Genomic DNA, 19,460 nt, shown 5'->3' on the forward strand with positions numbered 1-19,460 from the left:
TTTAATGCTGGACACATCATATCTTTCTACGCATCGGTCGAATGAAAGCATTCTTCAATCTTCTATGCCTCTGACGTCACTACTTGGATTTCGATTCGATATTTACGACGGAATCTTAATCGCAAACAATATTAATCTTTTTTTTTTTACTATATAGCTTACTTCTACATTTTATGACGTGATGACCACGTGTTTTTCTGGCAGCGCTTGCTTTTTTTCTTTCCTTTTTTTTTGTTTAATTTAGGGAATACATTTATTTCATTTTCCATCCCCCCCCCCCAAGCTGGACGTTTTGCTGTTTCGATATTACGTTACATTTCATAGTTGTGCGCATTTAATTCAATAAAAACAGCGAGATTTTTTTTTCTTTGTCCCTTACTTTACTTTGTTACTTTTTGCACACTACGGGGAGTTTTGGAGATAACTTTTTTTTTTGTTCTACTTAAATAAAAAAAGCGGTTTTTTGAGTGATCTTTGTTTTTATTAGGAAATGAGCGGGGAGGTTAAAATAAATAGAGATGTAAAAGAAAATTTAGAGATTGATCGTAAAGGTAGATAGCCGCCGAAGGCGGCAATCTTGGCGTAAAGATGTGAATGGCACAAAAAAAAGAAGATAGAGATGGATTGATTAATACTTCAGCCAAATTTATTTAAACAGCCGCCAAAGGCGGGAAACTTGAAGTGAAAAGGTAAATGACAAGTTAGCCAAACAGCCGCCGTAGGTGGCTGCTTGCATAGAAAGGTGAATGGCGTAAGAAGGCGAACCAGCTGGTCGTCGCAGGCGGCTAGTTAAAAATAAGTGTAGAAAAACTCATAACTTCGATGATGTTAGAAGATAAAGCGACAAGGTCTAGTGGCCTCCATCTCCAGAAATTTTTTTAAATTTTAATCCTAAAACGCTATTGCCGTCCATCTTCAATGACGTTAGGAAAAGAATGAGATTCGAAACTTTCTTCCAGAACGTTTTCGAAATCGAAGTTCCAGAACAGGCAGTCCATTTGATTGAAGATTCGAAGGTCTCTCCAAATCGAAACTTCAAAGTGAGGGAGGGTACGAGAGCTTTCGAATCAATTAGAAAACTTTCGTTCTGAATTTGCAAGACAAGTTTTTTTTTTTTTTTTTCAGCGAAAGCGTTTGCATTGCATTTCATCTTAAAACGTAGGAAGGGCGCACCTGCCCTCGGGCAGGTTGGCAGGCGGGCCAGTCCGAGCCTGTGCCTCCCCCCATTTTAGTTATTTTCTAACTTTTTTTCTTGTGATTTTTTTTCTTTTTAGTGTGTAAAATTCCTAATCCTGTCTCATAGCTAGGCTAAGGTTAAAAAAGGGTTTTCGAAGAATAAACTTCAGACAGAAATCATGAAGAAACCTTTGTTTGCTAGAGAAAGCCTGGAAATTAATCACTTTTGCCTTTTTTTTTCTTAGATATCTTTTTAAATCTTTTTTTTGTTTTGTTTAATTTTTTCTTTTTCCTGTTATTTTTGATTATTGGATTTTGGTTTTGAAACTTTTTCTGTCTTTCTATTCATTTAGTTTTCTATTTTCTTTGCAACATCAATATGTTGAAATGTGCAATACCTTTGCACCCTTTAGAGGATTTGAGATTTTCATGTTCGGAGTGTTCACCAATTTTCTTCAAAATCTGGACTAATATTTTTAGTGTTATTTTCCTATGTAATTTTTTTAATTTCTTACATATGTGTGGAAGCAAAGTACAAAAAATACTTAAACTGACACTAAAGCACCAGTCAAGTTTATTTAGTGAAACATTATGACTTTTTAGTATTTACACTAGTGAAAACATTCATTCGCAACTCTTCTTATTAAAGATTTGAAATTGGTGGCAATTAGTACTACTTATAATAATAATAACAATAATGTAATATGTTTCATTGGATTTTTTAAGACAGCATTTAATTTTGAATGTACTGCTTATGTCTACTTTATAAACAGATTGAGATTCTTTTTAACTTTTTGCAGGCCTCTCGTTAGATTCAACACATAACCAAGTTTTGACAGTTGAGTTGATTAAACGTAATATTAAAGGAATACTTGAAGCCTATCCTGAAGGGGTGAAATTACATGAATTCCTTCATTTGTACAGTGTAAGTGCATTTCTGTTATCATTTTCATTTACATTTTTTAAATTGGTCTTTTATTTGTTCTCCTTTCGTAGGTGAGCAAATCATTTTTAACATTTCATATTTCAATGAATAAATCAGACATTTCCGTATGATTGAATGGGTCTCTAGAAGAAGGGCATATGTTACACTTGATCTTCATCAATATTTAGTCCTTCCTGTTAAATTTTAAATTTGTAACATATGCTTCTTCTAAGGATCCATTCAATTATTCAATCTAAAAATGCATATGTTGGGACCCAACCCTGAAATCGGACAGTCTGATTAAAATGCAAATGGATCACTGACAAATGTACCAAGTCTGAAGTGTTACATTATTTCAGAGTTTTTCCCCTCGAATTTGATCCATTCATGATCTTGCAAATCAGAATTTATTCAAGCTCAATTTCGCTCTTAGTAGAGGGTTGTCCCTTCTCCATTTTAAATGCAAAAATGAAAAGCAGTGTAGAAAAAAGAAAATGCAAGGCAGCCCCTCACCTCTGAAGCCTACTAAATAATCTGAGGAAACAAAAATTTGTGGTATTGAAAAATAAATTTAGAAAATGACTTCTGATGACTAAGTCATGAAATAATTTGTCTTGCTGATGAAATTTCTTAAATTTATTGATAAAACTCATTTGGATTTGGGTTGCAGAAGTATAAAATTTGATTAGAGAAGAATATTTTTTTCTCTGTAGACCACTGGAGTTCAGGACTCGACTAACTAAAAGTGAGGCCCTAGGCCTACAATAATCTGGAGGCACCCTGAAGGAATGTAGTCATTGAGTTACAGGTTTGGGGGGGGGGGGGGCATCAGAATGCATTTTTGGGAGCCCCTTTGTCTATCACAGAACTATGCAAATAATTTATCATGTGCGTTTATGAATCCCCTTCTAGGCCTCTCTTAATTGCGACATGGCAAATTTGCTGCTGGAAGAATGAATAAAAATGTAAGTTTTTTCCAATTAACGAGTCATTATTTTTTCACTTAAAAAAAAAGTTTGTATTTTTTGTATAATTTTAATGCTATACATAATTCTTTAAGTAATTTGGGCCTGTGCGGAAATCAGGCCCTCCTGGAGGTCTATATTTTTACCACTGGAAATTCAATACACATTGTTAAAATGATTTTGCAACCAATTTTATTCATTTTTTTGAATGAAATAATTCAAGTTAAAAATGAATGTTTTCTGACATTCATCTGGCTCAACTATAGATGTGAGCAGTGGCATAGCTAGGGCAGGACGGAGGGGGCGAAAACAAAATTGCGTGTGTTTTGGCAATATGCAAAAAGCAAATTCGGGGCCCCTCCTGAAAAAAAAAATGTTTGTTAATAATAATTTGCTTGATAGCTGAATCATTTCTTTATATATAGAAAATGAATATAAAGTAATGATTTTTCTTTGTGTAGAGAGAAAAATCTGAATATATTTATTCAATATTAATACTTACTGTTTTTTTCCCCCTGTTCTAGTTGAACTGTAATGATCCCTTGTGTCTTAAGGAACTAGGTTTTGATAACCTGGAGCAATTCCTAATAGGCATAGCCAACAGTGTTCCTTTAAAAATAGAGGCATCAGAAGGTAAGCCCTTAAATGTTAAGTGCTATTCAGTTTTTTTTCCCCGAAATTATTTCAATACTTTATGAATGACTGCATTACATGGGGTTACTTATTCTAAAATTCAGTTCAATAATTAAATTTGACGCATAATTTCAATTTCATCAATGAAAAATGTATTTAAAACATTGACTTTCGTTCATGCTTTTAGTATACATCTTATACAACTTTAATTAGAATACTGTTATCTTCATTGGCACATTGCTTCTTTGCAGTTACAAATGTAAAATCTATTTCTAGTCATTTATTATAGCATCATCAGTGACATAGCCAGAAATTGTTTTTGGAGGTTTTTTTTTGGGGGGGGGGGGGGGGGAATAGTATATAAACTACCATATTAGGGTTGGAAATATGTGTTAAAAACAAGGACTCAGGAGGGGAGGTGGGACTCCCTCATGGTCTCTAAATTATATCTTCTTGTCTTGCAATATCTTACATCAAAATGACTCTGTTTAAACTGGTAAAAATTTTGTAAATGACTATGTGCTACGATGTTTACTGCGAAAACAGTATCTAAAAGGTCTTAACTAGGTATGCTCTGATTTATCAGTCACTTAGCTGATTATTTATAATCAGCCAGTTTTCACCTGTTCATCAGTAGAAAATTTATTTTTCAGTTAAAATTACTGTGTAAGATTGTTAGTTACATGCTTGCTTATCACCTCCCCCCCCCCCCATCCAAATGTTTGTAAATAATATAATTCATTAGATAAAAAGTTTAGTTGTACAGAAGAGGATAAGGAACTGTACCATTAAAAACCATTATTATGGTTGATTAATGAATTATCTTCACGGATTTAGCAGCAGGTAGCTAATTTTTTCTTTTGATGCTTCCCTGGATTTAACTATGAATGGTCCTCCCTAGGTCCTCTTTTTAATCATAACTGGTCCTCTTTAGTCCCCTTTTTGACTGAAAGTGGTCCTCTTTTACCCTTTTCTATGGCTGAAATGTGTTGAGAGCCCTGAATCTGCCATAATAGGAAAATTTTTGAAGCTTGAGGGTATAGACTATATGTCTAAAAAATATTTGAGAGTATATGGCGTATATGGAGAATGGGAACACCACTGGTAATCAGTGTCTTTGTTTATTATCACTTTTTCAAAAACTTTCAAATTTTCCCCCTTTTTGTTCCTCAACCAACAAAAATACAATGGCAAACCCTGACGAGACTAACTTTCTGTGTGGCATTTTGTGCTATTCAATAACAATGCAAACTTTTTCTAGGAAGCAAACAACAGGAAGTTTGTTCTCAGTGACCACAGACTCCTCTAAGATGCCTTTCATTTGCAAATGCGAAACTTCTGTCACTGAACATGTCCGTTGTTGCTATTGGCAATCTCCTCTCACTTTGAGAGAATTAATGTAGTTTCCGGGAAAACAAGTTCCTTTCTATCAGTAAAGCAGAATTTATCTCCCTGTGCAGTTATCATAAAAACTTCACTTTAAACAGTCAAACAGCAATGATTTAACTGTCAAGGAAGAAATTAAGATTTTAAAACACTTTGACAATTTACCCATGCTGAGTCGAAGAAATGCTGCAGCACATCTAAAAATTTCCCAGCCATTACTCTGTAAGTTCTACTTTTAAAGAATTGTGATTAGATTGAAAACAAAGCAAAGCTAGTTGAAAATTTAAACAACAAGCGAAACCATGATGGAAAAGATGGTGAACTGTTGAAACTGTGGTTTATGAATATCAGGCGAAAAGATACAGGAGTAAACGGGCATATTTTATTTTACCGATTACTATGTTTTTTAAAAATTGCATATTTTTATTTTCGCTTTTATGTGACTCAGCTATTTCCATCCTGCTGATTAAGTAATTTATAATTTAAAACTGCGTTTAGTTGAGAGTTGAGTCATTGTAATTTTAATTTGCAGTTGCAAAAAAAAAAAAAAAGCTTCTTAAAATTCTTTAAAAAAAGCTTCTTTAGAGCTTCTTAAAAAGATTTATTTTGTGTGTTCTGGATTCTTTTCGGTTATTGTCATCAAATTGTTTTTGGCCCAAAGTGATCACATTAAGCTTTGGCTACTGTAGCATGTTTCTTAACATTATTTACAAACTTATTTACAATTCACAACAATACCAGTTGTTTGGGATACAAATTCTGTGTCTTCATAGTTGGCTTGGTTATAATCTATTATTGTCATGGATAAAGATAAAAATATCACTAGAGTGAAGAGAAGGATTGAATGTTATGTTTGTTTCAGAGAAGCCTTCATTCTCATTATTACTATTAATAATACTGTTTTATGGCAACCAATTTTTTAACAATGAGTTTCATATTTAAAATCAGTTTATAAAAAAATATCCAAGTTAACCTTCCTGATTTACATGAAAATTACTATTTTTGATTAATGCTATTTGACTACATAAAATGATTCAAATATGGTCTGCAAAAGGTATGGGGCTTCAGTTAAACCTTTCTCTTTTTTTGATAATGAAGCATTTTGAAATGCTTACTTGAATAATAGACAGGAGGAGAAAAAAAAAAATACTGGATTCAATAATGCTAAAGTTATCTTTACTTCTCAACTTGACTAAAAGCAAAAACATGACATGATGTTTTAAGTCCTATTAATGGAAATATTTTGTGAATAAAAATATGTAGTGAAATTGAAATAATTTTAAATTAAAATAAGACTTATGAACATGGTCAAATGTTTATATGGATCTTGAAAATAGGTCGAGTTTTTTTTAAAAATATTTAAACATAATACAGTATTGTGGCAATCAATTGGGAAATGCATTTTTTTTTCAAAAAAATCAGTTTTGTTCAAGGTTTTCAAGAATACATATGAAACTAATAATTAATATGACCTCCTCGAGACTTAATAACATCAGAGACATGTTTTGGCATAAAATGTACTAGACTGGCACATATAGTTTTAATTTCAACGTCATTGTACCATATGACGATAACAGACAAAATTAGCTTTTCCATTGTAGTACTGTCAAACTTATGAAGATGTTTTTTAATGGTAGCCTACAAATTTTCAATCCTGATTTAAGTCTGGTGAATTTCCGGGCAAATCCAGTATAGTAAGTTTGTTTTTATAGCAGAAATTAAAAATTTGCTTCGATGTGTGACATCGCGGCGTCTTGTTGAAAAACGTAATCACTGTCCGGCCAAAATTTAGATATGGTTGGAAGCACATTTTGGATCAATATTGATTCTTAGCTGGCACTGTTCATCATTCCTTCTATGGGAACAAGTGATTATGTCCCTGAAATGCAGAAACAACCATAAAACATCTTTTTGGGTGGATACTTGGGTGCTTGATTAATATGGTGCAGACAAAGAGTTTCTGCTTTGCTCCTTCTCATGAACCTGGATCTAAATCCCCTGGACCACAGAAAATAAAACCTTTTCCCAGTCCTCCTCAATTCATGTTTTATATTTCTGTGCCCATTCTAACCTTTTTTTCTTTATACGAGGCGTGAGAAGCTGCTTCTTGTACGGTCGACGTGCTTTCCGCCCACGTTCTAAAAGCCTGTATCTCACTATTGAAGGTGCAATGTCAACACCAGCTGCCACCATGGACTTGAACAGATCAAAACTAGTTAATTGAGGATTCATAACACTTATTCGATGTAAACCTTTGTCGTCACAAGCCAAAGTTGATCTTTTTCAACTGTATTTTCCAATACGGTTGGTTCCTGCATTTCCTGTTGTCTTAAGCCGCTGCTATATCCTCCTGACTCTTGATTTACTCACTCCACATATTTGGCCTAGTTTTTCTAACATTTTAGAAATTTGTTTTTTAAGTGCAATCACTTAAGCACTTGTTTCAAGGCTGATACCCATGACTATAATTACTGCCACAACAAGCGAGCATCTAACACTGCCAACTTCTAACCACTTGGTGGAAGAATTCATATGCCTGCTACTTACCAGATGCGTACAAACAACTACTAGTTTGAAAATAACTGCCATTTGAACTCTGAGCTGAATTTGAGTGCATATTCATTCGCTTATGTGTGATAAAGAGAAAAAAATAACGTTTCCCAATTAATTGCCACAATACTGTAGTTAAAGTTACATATTTAGGAAATATTTTAAAGCGTTAGAGAGGGACTTACTGGCAAAAAAGTGTAATCTCAAGTTTTTTTTTTTTTTTGCCATCTTTTAATAATGAAGAAATATTCAAAAATCTTGCACTTACCTTGATTTTGAATTTTTAGGATGCCAAATGGTTTATTTACTCGAAGAACCAATACGAGGACCTACTCCAGACTATAATGTTTTTTCCAGAGAGGTAAAAATTTATTTCGAAGTTAACTTGTATTGGATTTTATTTGATGATGCATCATTTTTTTAGCTGCATAGGATGACAAAATATTGATGCTAAACTTATTTATTTACCTTTGTGTTAGTCAGTCTATAAACTATTGAGAATGATTGGTTTAGTATTTTTTTTTGATGCATCTGAGTGCCAGTGTAAAAACAAAAAGATTTTTTAAAAAAATACGGTTGAATTGTGTCATAACGTCATTCAAAGGCCCAGAATATTTATAGCTAAGTGACATAATAAGCACTCGTCATTACATTCATTGGTGAGTGAAGGGTCTGAAATTTCTGAACGTTATGACAGAGTTGTCACTATGAATGATGTAACAATACCCAACATTCAGCTGCCCCGTGAAAAATTTCAAAATATACCTTGCCTTTTAGTGAAAAAGTTAAAAATTTATTTTAAATATTTTGGATTTGGTTATCCTATAGTGAAATGCATTTGGCATTTGAAAACTGGGGGAGGGAGGGGGGACTTTTTAACAGAATCTGCTAATTTCTCTCCTGGTCTTTTTCTTTTTAACACAAAAATTTTTGTTTTTTAAAATTTTTGCCAAAAGTTCGTTTGCTTGTTCAAAAATAGAAGGTGAAAGTAGTATTTGTAAACTTAGTGGTACTAGAGGAATGTGAGGCAAAGTGAAATAGCGATGCACAGTGAAATAGCCATGCACAGGGAAATGGTGAAATATTTACTCTGCTTTTAGCGCCACATATCTAATAATATTTTAACTATGTAGTAACATAGTTAACACAAATGAAGCGGTGAGAAGCAAAGGGATGCAAGTGGCAAAATAAAAAATTTGGAGATAACTAGTACAAATGGTAGGTGAACCTCTCCTTTGTCTTGGGGCAAGAGATTGTACTAGTAGCCCTGGTAAGTGCTGCTGTACAGATGGCATGATTTAGAAAAAAATTTCAATGAAAGCCTACCTAGGATCTGATCTTTAAACACATTTTACTTGAACCTTAAAATAGTCCTCTTGCATTGTTTTGCTTCTCACTGCCTCAAATGTAGTCTTTTCTAGTGAGGAAAAAACCTCTCAGAAAATCAAAGAATATGATTATACAAGCAATTTTCAAAAATCAATATTCGTATTGTAATATTTTGTTGTAAGTAGAGATGTAAAATTTCCAGAAATTTTCAAGTGGTGGAAAACCATTTTTTACCGTTTTTTTCGAGAAAAATTGGAAAAAGTGGAAAAATTGATTTTTTTTTATGAATAAAAGTAGTGTTTCTTAAGAGCTCTGTTTCTTGGAACATATAAAGGGTTAAGCATTAAAGAATATATGCAATCCACACATCTTTCTCTTGACAGAAATAGACATAAAGGCAAGTTTTGTTAGTAAAAAATAAGACTTTCTGTTTTATAACTCAGAGCTTTCTTAGTCAAACACCAGAAATAAGTCAAGTCGTGGTTCAACCAATAATATTGGGTAAGGTGTGTCGAGTCATAACAATTACATTTTCTACTTTAGATTTCCTTTGAAACTTGAAACAATGATGGTAATTATTGATTTTCAAACATTATTGATATTGTTTGAAGGAAAAATAATTATGATTTCCCTTCTTTACAATGTAACTTAATTGTCTGAAAATGAAAGCTATTGAGTTTTGATTTTTTTCTAAGTCCATATCAAAACTAAAATTTGTTTTTCTTTTTCTTTCCAACAGAAACCCCAAACCTTAACTGCATAATGATTTCTAAAGCTGAACAAAAACTTAAACTGGAGTTTCAGTTTATTCATACGGCCATGCACAGTAGTAGAAGTAGTCATACCTGGACTTTTGAACAAAACTGAGTTATTATAACCGAGAGTTTCTCTGTTTCATATTTTACTTAATAAATAAAATATTTTAGTGTCATTTGATCAGGAACTATTTTTAAAATTCTGAAAAAAAAAAGGACGAGATCTCTCTGAATCAAATTTATGGAAAAGCAAACTTTAAAACACAATATCTCAGTTAAGCTCAACTGCAGATTCCACTGTTATGCATAGCACAGCAGTATATGTCCTAATTTATGTATTGTTTTTCGGTTTTCTTATAATTTTAAACAAAACACCTGCTATGATAGTCAATGTCGGAAAAGTGTACGAAAACGAACATTGAACATTTCCATTAATTGTCAGGCCATCCAAAAGTGAGTTCAATGAAATACTTGAGTTTCCACGAGAGAAGTTGTTCGTAAGATGGAGGGAATTTGTGATCGACAAGTGCGACTAAGAGCAAAAACAACTGAAACAAAAGTCTTACGAGTTCCGAAAAGTTCAGGCATTCTTATGACTCTAAAGATGCCAGAAACGTTCGAGACAGGACGCAAGTCCATGCCGGAAGAGATACCTTTCACCGATTTATGGTTCAACCAACTCATAACCCCTAGAAAAATATAATTTAGTCTGTAGACACTCTAAGCAGCTCAGAAATGCTAAACATCACCAAAATCCAAAGCCAGGCTTTGTCTGTAATGTAATCAGCTCAAGCGGCAAAAAATCACTTTTTTTGTGGATGAGGGCCACAAAATGAATCAAAAAGTGTACCAGAAGGATATTTTAGAAGCTGTTATACTTCTGCCAGAAAGACAAGAATCGTGCAAGGCGCATTGTTTTTGACATGAAGTGAAACATCTTTAGAATGGATGCTCTACTCGCCAGATCTCAATTAAATTTATTACACTGTATGGCCTGTTTTAGAGTCAAAGGTCTACCCTAAACTACACATAAGTTTGGACTCTCTAAACCAATTGCTTTATAGCGAATAGGATGATTGATCAAAGGACTTGCGGCCCTTGAATGAAAATTTCAATAAGCAGTTGCATCTCTGTATTACTTCAAAAGGCGGCCAGTTTGAAACCAATTAATTTATTTATTGCTAAGGCTCTTCTCATATTATTATTTTTTGTGTTTTGTTAATTTATTTTTAATAAAGTTACATGAAAAATCGCTTGCCCGGGTTTTTTTTTGCCGCACCTTGTACATTTAGTTAGCACAGTCAACAGAAACATAGTTCTGTGATTGAAGTTATGCTTTTTTGTTTTATGAGGAAGGAAAATAAATTCTTCACTAAGAATATTAGTTTAATTTTTTTTGCAAAAAATTTGGATGTTTTTTTTATCTGTATGCAAATTATTTTATCATACAACAAATTGTATTACCAATGTTACAGTATTTCAACATACAAGGAGGGGGTGGGGGGAAGGAAATTGCATGAGAAATTAAGTATAAGATTTCTAATCATTTTTTGCTGAAAAGTTAAAAAAATTCATTTTTTCAATTTTTCTCAAGTGGAAATAAACCTTTTCTATATATATTTAAAAAAAAAAGCATTTTTTTTTCCGTTTTTTCTTCCCGACTGTTTTCATCTCTAGTTGTAAGACAAAAATTTTTTTGTTATTATTTAATTATTTAATGATAAAATTTTTGTTATTAACATTTTAAATATTGAGACCTACTGATATTCAGTGCAGTATTTATTTGTTTAATATTAAGCTTATTTGTATTTTAAATGCTTTGTGCAGTTAATCAAGTGCATGCATGGCAAAGTGAAGTAGCTCATTTTCGTTTACTTATTCGATCTTTTATTAAATCACTTACAAATTCATGTTTCATTATTTCATTTACATTCCTTCATTTTATAGTTTCCCTTATTTATTCATTCATTGACTTAATTTTTTATTCATCCAGTTTTATTAACTGATTTATGTTTTATCATTTATTAACTTATTTATTCATTTATTGTTTCATTTCCAATTCTTTTATTTACTAATTTTTTTGATCAAAAATATTTTTATTCATTATATAAAAAAATATTTTATTTAAAAAATATTTTATTTTTCACTTTGCCCCATGAAAAAAAAGAAGGTAAAAATTTCCACCTTTTTTTTGGAGGTACAAATTTACTGCCAAAAATACAATATGTCTCAATGCAAATTATATTATTAAATATATTGTTCTATTTTATATATCATAATTTTCAGAACAAATTTTCAACTTGTTCCTTTTGAAAAAAATAAATCTGAACCATTTCACTTTGCCCCTCATTCCCTTGCTGGTGAAACTTAGTAGCAGTGAACTAGTTAGTAATGTTGGTTTCAGATCCATACCTTTTGATAGATTCAAGCAAAATCCAGGAGAATTGAACTATCCTATTGTAGGGAAAAAAATTTAATTCTCTTAATAACATTGAATAGACTTCTATTTATTTAGATTTTAAGAATATTTTTGATGTGACAGAATCTGGAGAATTACTTTAAAAATTGTCTATTTTCTGTCATTTTAAAGCTTGAAACAGAGTCGGAGTTATCCAAAATATTGTAACAAGTAGATCAAGTTATTGCCATTAATTACTTTTTTTTTTATAAACTTTTGATATTCCAAGTTTTTATATGATTATTTGATGAGACATCAGTTAATTGTTGCTTTTCATTAAAGATGTTGAAAATTGAATTTTAAACATATATTGTAAGTGAATTATAAGCATGTGTATTTTGTTTTAAACTATAATAATGATTTCTTCTAACCAAGTTAGGTATAGAGTTTTGAATAGTTTTATATTTTTATGGTGAAATCAAGAACATAACAAGCTTGTCATTTGAGCTAAACTAGGTTGCATCAGAGCTATTTTGACTTGATTCAAGCTTTTGTACCTAGTTAAGCTAGAATTTGAAATGGCTAAATTGATCATAAATGACCTTTCATACATACATACATTCATTCGCTATGCAAATCTACCTCAAGAAAAATCAATACCAAATATGTTACACTTCCTGATCCACCAATATGTAGTTGAAATGCAAATAACTTTTTAAAAACACTGTTGAGTTTCAAAGTAAATTTTTACTAATTTTATTTTATGCTCGACTACAAAATATGCATCAGTCTTTCTCATTGTTTCTTTTTTTTAGGCAACGGTGGGTAATTTTACTAGCAAGAAATATTTAGTTTTGTTTGCATTACATTTTGCATACAAGCTATTGATAAACTTCATATTTCTCGATTGCACATAGTTTTCTTTTCCACTGCTTTTATTTTGTAAATAATAATAAAAAAATATATATATCATATACATTCAAACCTCCCTTAATGGATACTCCCTCTTAGCGGACAGTTTCTGAATCCCCAGACCCTCGAGATAGGCATATAATGTATTTCATTCCTCGTTAGCGGACACTCCCGTTAGTGGACAGTAAATCAACCCGAGTTTCATTTTATTTTTCTGTGTCTGGTAAGCTTTTGCTCAGTACTGCTTTTGTGGCAAGCATTTTTTCTACTCCTTTACGATGTTCTGGGGCTAACCAGTACCAATAAGAGGGTTAACACCCTTTTTTCTCCGAAAACAGGAGCCATTCAAGTCAAAATTTTTAGTCCAAGCTTATGAAAGTTTTGTTTTTGTTTCATGCACAAAATTATAGAAAAAAGCAGAAGAAAAAATCTTGCTCCTTTTACACAGTACTTTGCTTTATCAGTTTACATGAGAGAGGAAAAAATACTCGTGTGCAACTTAACGGCATCCAACCCCCCTTTCCTACTAGATTTTGGAAGACGGGCGTGGCGCTGCGTCCTTTCCCTCCAGACGCTGATGAGGAATCCGCACAGTATTGCCAGATTAAGTGAACAGTAGCCGATTGTGATACATTTTGCTAGGATCTAAAACAAAAAAGGTGCTGAAAATCAGTAACATTGATTCCATTGGGCTTGACTGGTTTTGTTCAGCTAGAGGAAGCAATTTACAAATTGCCTTCCTATTTTATTTTCCCAAAAGATTCAGCGGATTATTTACTTATTAGTCAAGTTCACTCATAAAAGCAATTTTATTTTTTAAATTTAAAACTGCACTGTATGTGTAGGTTTAAAATACAAAATTAAAATGTCATTGTAAATTCAGACTTCCCAATAGCAGACACTCCCCGTTAACGGACAAAAACTTTGGTCCTGATGATGTCCGCTATTGGGAGGTTTGACTGTATGTTTTTCACATGTTTTGTATGAAGCACCTTGAAGCAAAGGGGTGCAAGGACTAAAATTAACAGTTTGGAGCTAACCAGTACAAATATTCGAAGAAACTGATCTGTGTTTTGAGCAAAAGATAGAACAGTACTGTTACACAGCATGATTTGGAAAAACTTTTCAATAAAAGCCTGCTTAGGGTTTGAACTTAGCAGTTTTTTTTTCTTCAAAACTTAAACGTGTCCTCTAAAATTCTTACATTATTGCATTTATTTATTTATTTTTAAAGAAGAAAACAGAACATTCAGTGTAAATTTATATAAACCTATTTTGGGCACTTATTTCTAGGCCATGCCACCTGACGTTGTCTCATATGATGCTACGTATGCTGTTCAAGAGTTGCCGAAGGATTTGGATTTGTCAAAATTTTTTCCAATCTATACTTCATCTATATCAAATCCAAATCTTATGTACATACAACTGCCTACTGATACAGATGATCTGAACATTCTTGGTGATGAATTAGAGTAAGTGTTTAGATATTTTTGAGAGAATTTGCATTTTCTTTTATTTTTAGACTTACAAATTACTTTTAATTTTTCTTTTGTGAGCTATTCCATTGCATGCCTTTACCTTAAAATCAAGTAAATGAATAATAATGGTGCAAGAGTCCTGCGTCTTTAATTTGATTGTATATGCTCACATCTTAAGTTTTAAATTAAGCTTTTTTAAATTAAACTTTTTTAAAGGGTTTTTCACTTTGAAAACTAACAGTTTACTACTAGAGCCTCATTCAAAATATTAAGTTTTCATATGTTTTTCTCAATTTTTAGTAGAGGAATTAGGTAGGTTTATCTATATATATAAAAATGAATGTTTGTCTGTATGTCATCCATGAACTCAAAAACTACCCGGCAGATTTGGCTGAAACTTTCACCGTTTGTTATTTTTGGTACTGGGAATGTTTATAGACCAGTTCAAAAAAAAATCCTATTGATAGTTCCTTTTTTATTCCAATTTAAGTCACAATCCATTAGATAAATACGAATAAAATTATTGGCTGCAGAAATTAATTCGCGTGAAAGATCTCATTGATAAGAAGTTAGCTGTTGCCATTTTTCTTGAGTTTGAAGAAATAAATTCTTTCTTTATTGTTTTATGGCTTTTCATGTAACGGGGGGATTTAAAACTTTTTCTATTTGATATTTTTAGCGATTGATTGATCTTGCAAACTGCGTGAGTACAAAAATTTGAGTATAGTCACGCAAGGGTGCCCACAGGGGGGGGGGGGGGGATTTTGGCGCAAATTGCGCCATCAAAAATTTTTTTTGGGGGGGGGGGGATTTTTTCCTTTAGAACATGAAATTTTTGAATTTTGGAAATAAAAAATATTTAAACTTATTCGACAAGAAATAGATGCATTAATAATACTTTTTTCACGTACTCTTCAGGGCCGTCGCCAAGAGGGCGGGTGCTACAACCCCCAGTTTCTCAGAATTGGGGCCGCCAATTTCATTCTAGAGATGAAAACGAATGAAGAGAAAGAAAAACTCTTCGTTGTTTTAAAAAATTAAAATAGTAATTATAAATGAACAATTGAAATAATAGTAACAAAAAGTATTTGTCTGTAAAATTTGAATAGAAAATGTAATCTTAAAATACAATTTGAGAACATCCATGATTCTCTTTTATTAAGAGTTGCGGAAATGTATGCTTCAAACATTTTTATTAACCAAAAAAAAAGTATTCAGTACAGTACACTCTCCACTAGGCCGCAGAATGGATATGTCTGCCTAGTCGGAAACAGTATGGGCTTGGCTCAAATTAAAGTATTGTGCATAGAGTAAAATTAGCATAATGGGAGGGAGGAAGGGCGACAAAACTAACATGGTGCACGCCAGCACGCCTTGTCTGTCGGCGGCCCTGATTATACAAAACTATGCTTCATTGCTTCATAGTTCTCCAGTTTTAAAAAAAAAAACCCATAAATAAATAGGACAGCTTCATTGGAACAGCCCATAGCATTGGGTTTGCCGAAACATTCCTATATGTATTTTTTTTTTTTGATGAAAAATATTGTCCTGAAAATCATTGCTAAGTGGAGAAAAATGTATGGGTCGCCGAAATAAATTTGAAATAGACAGGAAAAAATAATAACAGTTAAACGCAAAGTGAAATTCAATGTACTGTAATGAATACTCAAACCAAAAGTTCTAAATTTTTGAATGTAAAAATCGTAAGTAAATCACAGCTTAATCAAGAGATGCAGGTGGCATATTTAAATTAAAATGAAGTGAAATAGAGACCTAAGGTATCGCAGAAAATCACCACATCTTTTCAAAATGTTAAAAGTCCTTTTTCCAAGGCTGCAAACACTTGTATTGCAAGAATGCAAAAATATTAGTTGGAAAATTGAAAGTTTTATTAGGGAAAATCCAAGCAAATAATCGTGTTTGGCAAAGGAAAATTGGAAGAAAATATTTCCAGAATATGTTTATCAGTAACTAAAATTGACATTGAAGATAGGAGGGATGTAGCCAAACTGAAAGGAAGAGTGGGGGAACTCCAAATCCTTCTTTTTACGTCCCCAAAGCTGGCCTGGAAGTGAGTTTTTAAAATTTAGGTTTTGAAAAAATCCCGAAAAAATGTTCTCAAACCCCATCCTTTAGCCTAAAGTCATTAAAGATGGCCTACGCCTGAGTATTTAGGACTGCAATTTTGGAAAACCATAAGAGTGCTCCCAACGTAACCTCAGAGAAACGCCCTCTCAATTAATCATTCATCCTCATTCAAGGTCGAATAAATTTCGTCTTTTAAACTTTAATTGAAAAAAAAACTCTTTGCGTTGTCCCAAAACTGTCGTCCTGCAAATATTACAGAAGATCCTCAAAAATTTCATTGTTAAGGCTTCAATTTAGAAAATGTTTCGGGGGAGAGATCTCCAAAACCTTCTACCCCTCTAACAGTATTAACAAATCATTTACGATTGCTTTAATTGAATTTCAATTTTAAAAATTTGCTATGGGAGGAATCCGAATCTCTCCACCCATTAAAATTAACCAAAATCTTCTAAAAGTGTGGTTTCTACAGATCAAAATTGTTTTCGAGAGAATGCCTCTCTCTCTCGCCAACATCATTGAAAAATGTCTTAACTCTCGCTTTGGTGCTTCAATTATGAAACATTTCTGGTCGCGAGCCTCTTCAAAACTCCTCCCCCTCTCTTTCATCGAAGGTTGGCTTAAATTACGTTTTCGAAGCCTTGGTTTCAAGAAACTGGCGGTGAACTAAATTTTAACAAAAAAGTCTACAATTGCCTTTTTAAGACTTCAAAATTTCAAAAAATGTTGATGGGTGGGGGGGAGGGGGGTCGCATCTCTCATCCCTTTAATATCACCATTGATTGTCTAAAACTGCATTTTTCGATCTACAATTTTCACATTTTTCCCCCCTTTATGTGTCATAATCAGAAATAATTCACAATTGGGAATGCGTGCTTGAAATTTGCATTTTGAAAAATTATAGAACTATGATCCCGAGTCTCTTCCTCCCTTAACATCACCATAGATCGTCTAAAACTGTGTTTTTCAAATAATAGTCTTGAAAATTCCCAAGGGAGAGCCCTTGGACGTCTTCTTCTGAACATAATTAAATATAACGTACGATTGTGTTGGGAATTTACATTTGGAAAAATTATCGGGAGAGGCTATCCTGGAACTCCTCTCCCTTTCCTCCCAAACGTAAAATATAGTTTAAAACTGCGTTTTTATGTCTTCAAATTGCGGAATAATTCAAGAAGGTAGCCCTCCGACACCCCCTAATTCTGATTGAATATTATCCTTACGATTATTTATATTGCTAGTACGAAAGTCTAGTAATATGACTATCCCTGCTAAACCAGAAGCCAAATCTTCTCTTTCTCTCTGCACATTCGAGCATGCGTATGAAAAAATTAAGAGGCCGCCAAATGCGTACCTCCCCTTCCCCCAGTTTTTTGAAATTGCGACGGCTCTGGTACTCTTTCCAAAATTTAATGACCGTGTCTCTTTTTCAATGAAAGAAGCATAACAGACGGCATGGAGTTGGTGTCCAGCCGTCACCAACAGAAAGATTCGAATCAGAAGATTTGATTTGGTTTCTTTTCAATATCTTATAAATTTTCTGGAAGTAGCATAATTCTGCATGATGAATACGTGTGACAGTAATGAGAGGGAGAGAGGTAAAAAATGTTTTATTGTTTGTAATAATTCTGACCAGTATGCTCTGGTCTTTCATTGATTCATTTGCACCTCGACAATCGTTAAGAACTAGTTTTGAAGTCCTTCCAATTGATAATTAAGGTATTTTCTTCATTCTCTAGCTTAAGCTTATGAAAAATTTTTCATTTCACTTCACTCCCATCTTCTCTACCATTTTTAAACTGATTGTTTCAATTTATCATTAGATGATTTTTATAAAAATTTTCAGTGACGTTGGTTTTCGCTGATGGAAGTAGAACAGTCTGTTCTTAAGGTGTTTAAATTATTTTTCGTAAATCATATTTACTTTCTTCCATATCTGATATGTATAGAAAGATATTTGATTCATTAAAATTCTCGAGTTCTGATTTTCGATGTGTGCAGAATAGCTGAATCCATTTTTGAGGATTTCCGAAAAATATCTGTCATGGTGTGTGTGATCTATCTTTTTTTTTTTTGGCTATGCAACTTCAATTTTGGAAAACTTCCAGGAGAGCACTCTCACTGTAACGCCAGAATGACACCATCTTTATCATCAAGAGTCATCTAAAACTGCATTTCTAGTAACGCAATTTTGAAAAAATTAGAGGAGAGAGCCCCTGATTCCCCCCACTTTCCTTATCACGATCAAAGACAAAGCCTAGAATTGCGTTTTTGGAGTATCAATTTCAAAAAATTGCCGGGGGAATGGCACCAAAATTCACCTTCCACTAACATTATCAACATATATCAAAACTGCGTTTCCAAAGCTACAAGTTCGGAAATTTAAGTGGAGCGCCCTTCTCCCTCCTCCCAACTTGTCAACATTATTAAAAAGTCGTGTTAAATTTGGATTTTAGAGATTCAATATCGAGAAAATTCCGGGAGAGCTTCCGAAAACTCTTTTTCTTAATGTCAGAAAGGTCAGCTTCAATTGCGATTTTAGAAATTCAATTTCATTGAACTGCTTTTCCCCCAACCATAGATAGCGTTTTTAGGACTTTAATTTTGAAAATTTTACAGGGGCGAATCCTAGGATCTCTTCTTTCCTTAACATTACCACAGATAGTCTAAAACTGCGTTTTTAGAGCTACAATTTTGAAAACAAAGGAAAGCCCTCCTTAACACAACGGTAGACTATTAACAATTGCGCTTTTAAAGTTTCAGTATTGAAAAATTACCGGGAAGAGGCCACCAAACCTTTTATTCTCCTAACATCACCAGAGATCGTGTAAAACTGTGGTTTTAAAATTACAATTTCGAAAATTTTCC

The 19,460-nt window shown here is 32.9% G+C and overlaps 1 protein-coding gene across 1 annotated transcript in view; it reads left to right on the forward strand.

Annotated features, from left to right (window-relative positions):
• Nucleotides 1-19,460, forward strand: part of LOC129228518 (uncharacterized) — a 144,686-nt gene that overhangs the window by 55,888 nt on the left and 69,338 nt on the right. The window contains exons 8-11 of the mRNA XM_054863198.1: nt 1,977-2,101; nt 3,591-3,699; nt 7,923-7,996; nt 14,323-14,501. Coding sequence (XP_054719173.1) covers nt 1,977-2,101; nt 3,591-3,699; nt 7,923-7,996; nt 14,323-14,501 — 487 coding nt within the window. The remainder of the gene's footprint in view (nt 1-1,976; nt 2,102-3,590; nt 3,700-7,922; nt 7,997-14,322; nt 14,502-19,460) is intronic.

This window comes from Uloborus diversus, chromosome 8 (genome assembly GCF_026930045.1).
Source record: "Uloborus diversus isolate 005 chromosome 8, Udiv.v.3.1, whole genome shotgun sequence".
NCBI classification, from domain to species: Eukaryota; Metazoa; Arthropoda; class Arachnida; order Araneae; family Uloboridae; genus Uloborus; species Uloborus diversus.